Here is a 9932-nt window from a genome sequence, read left to right as displayed (position 1 = left end):
ATATATATAGAGAAAGAAGCAACAAATTATTTAAGAACTAAGAAGCATGCATATTCTTCTTATGAATAATGTGATGTTATTATCATCATTAAGAAATATGTGAATGGAAGTGCAGTCGTGCAAGTTTACTTTTATGATATTATATACTAATTTCTAGGATGGTTAGTTTACACTTCACACACACACACATACACACGTAACATATGTTACCTAAATTTCAAACTATATAGGGTATCACCATCAAGGTAATTTCTTCAATTATATGTGGATGCATGGAACTATATCTTTAATTTCTTGTTGCATTTGTCAGTTAAAAATTGTGTTATTTATGGTAGAAATTATAATATATTATATATGCTGATTTATTTACAACTCATTTATTGTTGGATATAATGTAAACGTAGTTTAAAATTTATACTTCATCGAATAATAAATAAAATATGAAATTGTCACATGCAACTAATATATCTACTGATAACATTTTCTTAGCTTAAACAACTTAACGCTGTTGTTTATTGACTTAGCAAAGAAAGCAGATTCACATTCATTACACCTTGTGTCACCTACCAAATTGGAAAAAATATTTCTCTTAGCTTTAACTTTAATTGGTAGTTCATTCAGAGTTATAAAAATACAATAATATTTCATGATCACAACATACAAACTACAAAAATATTCGTTATTATATTAGGAAGTGAAAAGCAATAACATAATAACGGGATCGAACGATAGCAACTCATCACTATTCATCATTGGACTGTATTATTAGTTTTATATTTAATTATATTTTTTTATTTTGATATCTCACTAATTTTTGTTTAATTGTGTATCTCAGGATAATAATAATTATCACCATTAACGTTGTTAATCAATGCATAATTTTAATTTAAAATCCATATAAACACAGTGTTCCCACATGATAATATTATATTTTATTTTAAAGTTTCGTTTTACTTCGAAAAAGTTAATAGTTAAAGATTTCCAAAATCGTTTTAAAATGAAAATATGCTTTCGTGGGAATAATATAATATTTTCCCCTTTCTAGAATATAAACTGAACATATTACATCTCTTTTAGATAAAGTAAATATTTGGCATAGTAATAAATTACAAACTAGCTAGTTACATTTATATGAAAAAAATTAATACTTTCGCTAAAATGATTTTTAGCATATTGAATTTTTTATATTTTATTTGGAGCTTTTGTAAATACTCTCCTGTGTCTAGAAAAGGATATAATGATTATAGTGATTTTATTACTTTCGTTATTCAATGGTCAATATGGCTTAATAAACTCAAGTTGAACACAAGGTTTTGAACCTAATAATGTAAAGGTATTTACTTCAATGAAAATACTAAAACATCTTTTTTATAAAGTTTTTTTTTTTCTTAAATAAAATCTATCAAATCTTTTCTAAAATAAAGGATAAGTTTGTTATTTTTTGTGATATGTCTAATTATTATTGGATAAATAAAATAAACTAAAAATTATGATAGTTAAAAAATTTATTTTAAATTATAGATATAGTATTAAATATGAATCATAAACTTCCTATAATTTTATTTTGCAATATCATGCACATAAAAATAATTATTAAAAACACCCTTTATTGGTAATGACCAAAGATCAAAGAACTTATAAACTAATTGTTACTGATGTCAGTTAAATGTTGTATTCTTATTTTGAAAATTTTATCACTATTTTTCGTCTTTATTTTGCTGTTGAATACTGGATAAATACTAAGTAAATGCATTTACTAAGTGTAGGGAACTGGGAAAAGAACGAAAAATATAAAATACTATAACATATTTTGCCTTGGTTACAAAATAACCAAATTCAACTTTTGACTTAATATTGTATTTGATATGGTCACCATTAATACAAATCATAACCGACCATCATCATAACTCGTCTTTACCGTTATTATTCGGCCCTTATGAATTATAACTCGGCAAAATTAATGACATTATAACTGACGTCTCAAACGGTATGAATAAAGTCGGTTACAAAACCAATTATCAAGAACGGTCAAATAATCATCCAGAATATAACGGACGATTAAATATCTATAAAGGCAAGGTAAAGTATCTTTTCTCGACCACTCTGAATTAACACCATAACTGACTTAAGCTTTGGAGTGTCTTTGCAGGTACACTCCACCCCTTTTTGTATTACTCACACCCTCACATCTACAAGGAGAAAGGAGAATTCGGACTCTGAGGAGTGGACGTCCAATCTTGCAGCGTATAGCTCGGCCGACCTTGAGGAGTTGAAGCCGACCTATTTTCCAGGCAAGATCAATTGGCGCCCACCGTGGGGCCGAGGAAATCATATTTTTTCTTTTGGTCTCATCATTTCCATCTACATCCATGGCTGACGTACCGCCTCCATCACTGTCCGAACTCATGCGAATGGTAGCTGAGCTACAACAAGCTAATCAGCGGATGGCTAACGAGAACCAAATAATGGCTGCTCAAATTGCCGAACTAAATCATGCTCGGATTGAACACAATGATGCTCATCGCCAACAGGCGGAGGACGAGGAACATCAATCCCAACCGACCCATGTTTCAGAAACCGCTCAACATGAAGAGCAGCAGCAGGAAGACATGAAAGAAGAATCCGAGGACCTTGTAGGCCCTTTCACAGAAGAAGTAATGAATTTCGAACTGCCGAAGAGGTTCACTCTGCCGTTGACCCTCACACCTTACGATGGACTTGGAGACCCAAAGAAGTTCATAAAGAAATTCCGATCAATAATGATCGTCAATGGTGCTTCAGATACAGTTTTATGTCGTTGTTTTCCGAATTATTTAGACGGTCCTGCACTTGATTGGTTGTGTGCTTTGCCTGCAGGTTCCATTTCGCGCTTTTATCAGCTGGCGAAGTTATTCGAAGAACATTTCGCCGGATCTGCAATATACTTGCACGATTCCGATTACCTGAACACCATCAAGCAAGGAACGAACGAAAGCCTAAAGGACTATATGACTCGCTTTACCAAGGTCGCAATCAACATACCAGATCTCCATCCCGAAGTCCATCTACACGCAATTAAAAGCGGCCTCCGACCTGGAAAATTCCAGGAAACAATCGCAGTAGCAAAACCGAAGACCCTAGCAGAATTTCGTGAGAAAGCAAAAGGACAAATTGACATCGAGGAGCTCCGACAAGCTCGGAAATCTGACAAGTCACACTTCCGCGAAGAAGATAAGAGTTCAACCATTAAGAAAAGTTTTAAACTAACACCCAGATTTGATTCTTATACGCAGTTCAACACCAAAAGGGAGGACATAATCAAGGAGATCTTGAACTCCAAACTAATTAAGCCACCAAGAAAGGCCGGCACATACCAGGATGCAAAACACGCGGACAAATCAAAGTACTGCGCTTTCCACCAAAAACACGGCCACAACACTGATGATTGTGTGGTCGCCAAAGACCTCTTAGAACGACTAGCAAGACAAGGACACCTAGACAAATACATTAGTGGTCACATCCAAAAGCGCAGCCACAGTTCCACAACAAACGACCTCTCTGAACAAAACCGAGGAAAAGAGAAGGCAGCTTCAAACCAATATGAAAGGCCACGAGGTATAATCAATTGTATTTCAGGAGGATACGCAAGTGGGGGATACTCAAACTCGGCAAGAAAAAGGTCGTTCCGAGCAATATGCTCGGTAGAAGGACCAAAGCAAGATATAGCAATCAATAACCCACAACCAGAGGTCACTTTCACACAGGCCGACCTTAACTCTAACATACAAAATCTGGATGACCCCGTGGTAATCACACTCCAGCTGGGAGACCTATTAGTGAAAAAAGTCCTCTTGGATCCTGGGAGCAGTGCCGACGTTCTGTTTTACTCCACATTTCAAAAGATGAAGCTCAGCGACAACGTGCTACAGACCGCAGGAGGCGACTTGGTCGGCTTCTCAGGAGAACGAGTTCCAATACTCGGATCAGTGTGGTTACAGACCACACTGGGTGAGCAACCCTTTTCAAAAACTAATGATATTCAATATTTAGTAGTGGATTGTTTCAGCCCATATAACCTTATTCTTGGCCGACCTTTTTTGAATAAATTCGGCGCCATTGTATCTACAGTTCATCTCTGTGTGAAGTTTCCAGTGCAGGGCGATCAGGTCGCAACAATCCATGGAGACCATAAGGAGGCGCGACAGTGTTACAACATCAGTTTAAAATTCCAAAACCGTGCAACACAACAAGTCAACAATGTCGACCTCAACCAGAAGGAAGGCGTACTGGCCGACCTCGACCCAAGAGCCGATTTCCTCGAGCGCCCGAAACCATTCGACGACTTACAAAAAGTATATTTCAACAATGACCCTAACAAATTTACATATGTAGGTACATCAATCAACACGGCTGAGTTACAGGCCATAACATCCTTCCTACAAGAAAACGCCGAGCTTTTTGCTTGGAAACCTGCTGACATGCCCGGCATTGACCCACAAGTCATCAGTCATAAACTAGCAATAAACTCCTCAGTCCGACCAATCCAACAGAGGAAACGAAAACTCGGCGAAGAAAAAAGGAAAGCATCACTGGAGGAAACACAGAAGCTCATCAACGCCGAATTTATCAAAGAAATCAGATTCACTACCTGGCTAGCCAATGTGGTAATGGTAAGGAAACAAAACGGTAAGTGGCGCATGTGCGTCGATTTCACTGATTTAAACAAAGCATGTCCAAAGGATTCTTACCCTCTACCGTCCATAGACTCTTTAGTAGACAACGCATCGGGCTACGCTACTTTAAGTTTTATGGACGCGTATTCAGGGTATAATCAAATACTCATGCACCCCTCCGACCAAGATAAAACGGCTTTCATCACTGATTTCGGCAATTATTGTTATAAAGTTATGCCATTTGGATTAAAGAACGCAGGTGCAACTTACCAACGTCTTATGGATAAAGTGTTCGCCAAACAAATCGGCAGGAATATCGAAGTTTATGTCGACGACATGGTCGCCAAGACAAAAACCGAAGATAACCACATCACAGACCTAACAGAAATATTCGGCCAAATCCGCAGATACAACATGCGCCTCAACCCCGAGAAATGTGCCTTCGCCGTCCAAGGGGGTAAGTTCTTAGGCTTCATGCTGACGTGCAGGGGAATAGAGGCAAACCCAGACAAATGCCGAGCAGTGCTAGACATGGCCAGCCCCAAAACAGTAAAAGAAGTCCAGCGCCTCACAGGACGCCTTGCCGCACTTTCCAGATTTGTTCCCTGTTTAGCTTCAACTTCTGTTCCTTTTTTCCAAACAATAAAAAAGAAAAGTAAATTCGAGTGGAACGACGATTGTGAGAGGGCCTTTTCAAAATTAAAAACAACACTCTCACAACCGCCGATCCTACAAAAACCCCTACAAGGGGAGGATTTATTTCTATATTTATCGGTAACTGATTGGGCAATAAGCTCAGCCCTTGTTACAGAAAGAAGCAAAGTTCAGCATCCAGTGTACTTTGTTAGCAAAACTCTACAGCATGCCGAACTTAACTATCCAAGGATTGAAAAGCTCGCGTTAGCACTCATATTCTCGGCGCGACGTTTCCGACCTTATTTCCAGAGTCACGTTATCCATGTCAGAACAGATCACCCACTAAGACAAGTGCTGTACAAACCAGAAGTTGCAGGACGACTAATTAAATGGGCAGTCGAACTGTCTGAATTCGACATCAGATACCAATCCAGAGGACCAATCAAGTCACAATTCCTGGCAGATTTTATTGCCGAACTTACCATACCATCTGAAGAAGATCATGCAAAACAATGGATTTTATTTGTCGACGGCTCCTCAAATCAAGAAGGCTGTGGTGCAGGAATTCGTCTTGAAGCCGACGACGGATTCATCTTGGAACACTCAATACACTTAGCCTTCAAAGCAAGCAACAACCAGTCCGAGTATGAAGCACTACTCGCCAGACTCAGACTTTGCTCAGATCTTCAAATATCGACGATCAAGGTATATTGTGACTCTTTGTTAGTCGTACAGCAGGTAAATGACCTCTTCCAGGTAAAAGACCCTCTACTTTCTAAATACCTGCTACTAGTAAAGAAACTTTCAAAGAAATTTATCAAATTTGAAATAGAACATATTCCTCGAGAACAAAACCAGAGAGCAGATCTCTTATCTAAGCTCGGCAGTACTCAGTCTACTCTAACCACACTACACCAGTTCACAATAACATCACCCACTGTTACTCTGATAAACGCATTAAGTGTTTCACAGGAAACAGATTGGAGGATGAACTTTATACACTATTTAGAAACAGGTGTTGTGCCAGAAGGGGTCGAAAACAGTAAAAAATTTCGGCGGCAAGCATCCTTCTTCACAATCCTAAATGGAGAACTATATCGACGAGGTTATACCCGGCCACTACTCATATGTCTCAACAAGTCCGAAGCAGAAACAGCTTTAGCCGAGGCACACGAGGGAGTCTGCGGGACACACACAGGAGCTCGGAGCCTAGCATCAAAGGTCCTCCGGGCTGGGTTTTTCTGGCCGACTTTAACACACGACAGCAAACAGAAAATCAGGACATGCAACAATTGCCAAAGACATGCACCCCTGATACACATACCTGCCGAACAGTTACATCACGCAGACATCAGTTGGCCATTCAACCAATGGGGTCTAGATATACTCGGGCCGTTCCCTACGGCACCGGGCCAGGTAAAATTTCTTATTGTCGGAGTTGATTATTTCTCCAAATGGGTGGAGGCCCAACCTTTAGCAAGAATAACATCACAACAAACAATCACATTTGTTTGGAAGCACATTATTTGCCGTTTCGGCATACCTCAGCATATTACAACTGACAATGGTCGCCAGTTTGCCGATCAAAAATTTCAAGCTTTTTTGCAGAATCTAAAAATAAAACAACACTTCGCCTCTGTGGAACATCCCCAAACGAACGGCCAAGCTGAAGCCGCAAATAAAGTCATCTTACATGCACTAAAGAAGAAACTAGACGAGGCCAAAGGACTCTGGGCCGAATTAATACCTGAAGTACTTTGGGGATACAACACCACCCCACAAACATCAACAAAGGAGACACCATTCAGATTGGTATATGGCTCAGAGGCCATGATACCCCTGGAGATCTCCCAGAACTCTATCCGAACTTACATAAAAAATCAGGACGAGACTCGGAAATCCGAGCTCGACGTGATCGAAGAAATAAGAGACATAGCCACATTGAGGCAACGCGCAGCACAGCAAGCCATAGCTCGACAATACAACAAAGCAGTGAGAAACAGAAACTTCGTCACAGGAGATCTAGTTCTCCGCAAAACCGAAACTGCTCGGAAACCACCAACACATGGAAAGCTCGCAGCTAATTGGGATGGTCCATACCGAGTATCCCAAGCACTCGGCCAAGGAGCATACAAATTAGAAACACTAGATGGTAACTTCTTACCTAGTACATGGAATGTATCCTCCTTAAAGAAATTTTATAGTTAAAAAGGCAGGGACAGGCTTGTACTCTTTTTCCTACTGCCAAGATTTTATCCCAAAGGGTTTTGCTTGGAGAGGTTTTAACGAGGCTAGCCTACCTGCACCTTTGTATGAAACAATTCCGAATATACAAGGGACGAACAAATGTCCTATCCTTTCTATCAAATCGATCTTATCAAACTATCAATCCAGCTCGGACAAATACCAATACTCGTCCAAGCTCCAAACGGCAATTATCAAATTAAACGCCAATAAACTCGGAAATATATCCGAACAATGCAAACAGCTTTTTACAAAAAGCACCAAATTTTCAAACAAGTCAACTTTAAAAGGCTCAAAAACAGGAGCCATACTATTATCTGCTTACAAAAAACAGTCAGATTACAAGAACAAAAAACAAATTCACAAAGGTCTTTTTAACCTAAACATTATCGGCCTCATCTTCCGCATCCCCATCATCCTCAATTAACTGACCATCTCGAACTATTTTCCCAGGGTCCATGCCAGAAAGATCGGCATCCGGAACTAAAAACTTCACCTGCAACCTTGCCCTCTCAAAGCCTTCAACAAACGAGTCCAAAATCTCATCCACCTTTTTCTTCTCCATATCCTTAAGCTGAGCAGTCACCTCAATCAACCGACTTTGCACGTTCACCAGATCGCTTTCCTTCTTCTTCAAATCCTCAACATCCTTAGCATAACTTTCCTTAGTCTCCTTCAGCAACTTCTCGGTATCAGTCAAACGAGCTTGAAGCTCAGCAGCAAGATTCTTACACTTAATCAACTCTTCCTTCAAAACAGATACCTCACCTTTCTCAGCAGCCACTCCTTTATGTTTCAATTCCTGACTTCGACCCAAACTTGCAAGGCGCAACCCAACAACCTGGAGGGCAAAACAAACTCATAAGAAAACAAAAAGAAAAATAAGGAAAACATCAATAACTTGTTACCTGCATATATTGCCCAACAGCCACATCCCCGACCTCCTTGGCAAGATTTACATCGGCCGACGATTGGCAATACTCATCCACAACAGCCATGTAAGGATATTCCTTTCCCCACACCGAAAACGCCTCACTTTCCTCAGAAATCTCGTGCAGCCTTTTTTGATTCCCCATAAAAGCCTGTAACTCTTCAAGAGGAACACCAAACTCTTTCTCATCAGAATCATCTGATAATTCCACAAGCTCGGACTTCTTCCTTTTCTTCGCGATAACTTTCCTCCGCCCTTGTCGAGGCTGCGAAACCTCGCCAGTACCAACAACCTTCTCAACATTAGATGACGACACCTCTTTTTCCAAATTTTTATTCTTAAACCGCGTCCTTAGTGATGCAGCAGAAACGCCAGGATACTTCCCACCTGAAGAAAACATACCATGTTAGAATTTTTCAACAAGAAACACAAACATTAACACAAACCCTAGAAACTCACCTAGATACTCTACAACAGCAACCCTATCCTCTTCCCACTTCAGCAACTCATACATCGATATCAAATTTTTTCGATCAACATTCTCCACCAAAAATTCTATCAGACACTCATTCCTCGGCGATATAACCTCCGGACCGAGTATATTTTGCGGCTCCGAGCACCAAAATAGGGGAAATTTCTCAGCAAGGTTTTCATCAATAAAAAACGGAAAATCTTCTTCTAAGCTCTTAACTTTAAAATACATCTCCTTGAAGTCTTTAAAAGAAGATTTGTACAGTTTAAAAATCCCAAATCCCGGAGTGCTATTGAAATTTACCCAGCCTCCTTTCCAAACACCTTTAGCTTGAAATAAGGAAAAGAACAAATCCACAGACGGCACTTCCTCCAGAAACTCCATCAAAACCTCAAAAGATCGAAGGAAAGCCCATCCATTTGGATGAAGCTGTGAGGGAGCACAGTTGAGCTGCTTAAGAACTTGACACTCAAACTCCGTAAAAGGAAGCCTAACCCGCAACTCTTCAAGTACACAGCTATGCATGTAAAAGAACCCAAACCCCCACTCTCGGTGATAAACCCTATCATCCACACTACATGGTAACAACTCCACCTTGACTCCGGAACCTACCCTCACTATTTTATTCACATCCACCTCCCTCACCGCCGCTTCATCAGAAAAAAGTGAAACCCGTGATTTAACATCTTCCCCTACCCAATCATACGACCAATCCACCTTATCCTTCTTCTCTTTCCCAAACCCCATTAGATCAAAAAGCAGTAGAAGGAGAAACGAAAAAAGGGAAAACACAGGAGAAAGCACAGAAATGGATCAGAAATAGAAAAAGAGACTCATACCTCTCTTACTCATTCTTCAAAAGAAAGCAAGCATATAACAAACAGCCAACAAAACACCCAAGGAAATCTGAGGAGATTCGAAGAATTAAAGGAACAAAACGTTTCCAAATAATCACCCCCCCTCTCCCAAAGCCACATCAAACAGTGAGCCAAACATT

The 9932-nt window shown here is 39.7% G+C and overlaps 2 protein-coding genes across 2 annotated transcripts; one reads left to right on the top strand and one right to left on the bottom strand.

Moving 5' to 3' along the window:
• Positions 1 to 2369: 2369 nt before the first annotated feature.
• On the top strand, positions 2370 to 7496 carry LOC148549115 (uncharacterized). The gene is made up of 2 exons (XM_088495689.1): positions 2370 to 4649; positions 4905 to 7496. The coding sequence occupies exons 1-2, from the start codon at positions 2370 to 2372 to the stop codon at positions 7494 to 7496; spliced, it is 4872 nt and encodes a 1623-aa protein (XP_088351815.1).
• Positions 7497 to 7911: 415 nt separating this feature from the next.
• LOC148549114 (uncharacterized) lies at positions 7912 to 9682 on the bottom strand. The gene is made up of 3 exons (XM_088496199.1): positions 8923 to 9682; positions 8441 to 8850; positions 7912 to 8373 (listed from the first exon to the last, which is right to left on the bottom strand). The coding sequence occupies exons 1-3, from the start codon at positions 9680 to 9682 to the stop codon at positions 7912 to 7914; spliced, it is 1632 nt and encodes a 543-aa protein (XP_088352325.1).
• Between the last annotated feature and the right edge of the window lie 250 nt (positions 9683 to 9932).

Source organism: Arachis ipaensis, chromosome B8 (genome assembly GCF_059453495.1).
Source record: "Arachis ipaensis isolate K30076 ecotype BB chromosome B8, ASM5945349v1, whole genome shotgun sequence".
NCBI lineage: Eukaryota > Viridiplantae > Streptophyta > Magnoliopsida > Fabales > Fabaceae > Arachis > Arachis ipaensis.
The sequence above is the reverse complement of the archived record's forward strand: the minus strand, read 5'-3'. Positions and strand labels throughout refer to the sequence as shown.

Excerpts from the sequence above, each read along its gene's own strand:
- LOC148549115 (XM_088495689.1), top strand. The coding sequence starts at position 2,370 with ATGGCTGACGTACCGCCTCCATCACTGTCCGAACTCATGCGAATGGTA. Across the intron at positions 4,650-4,904 it reads GGCTAGCCAATGTGGTAATG|AACGCAGGTGCAACTTACCA; the intron begins GTAAGGAAACAA and ends TTTGGATTAAAG.
- LOC148549114 (XM_088496199.1), bottom strand. The coding sequence starts at position 9,682 with ATGGGGTTTGGGAAAGAGAAGAAGGATAAGGTGGATTGGTCGTATGAT. Across the intron at positions 8,851-8,922 it reads TGCTGTTGTAGAGTATCTAG|GTGGGAAGTATCCTGGCGTT; the intron begins GTGAGTTTCTAG and ends TGTTTTCTTCAG. Across the intron at positions 8,374-8,440 it reads CTGTTGGGCAATATATGCAG|GTTGTTGGGTTGCGCCTTGC; the intron begins GTAACAAGTTAT and ends TTTGCCCTCCAG.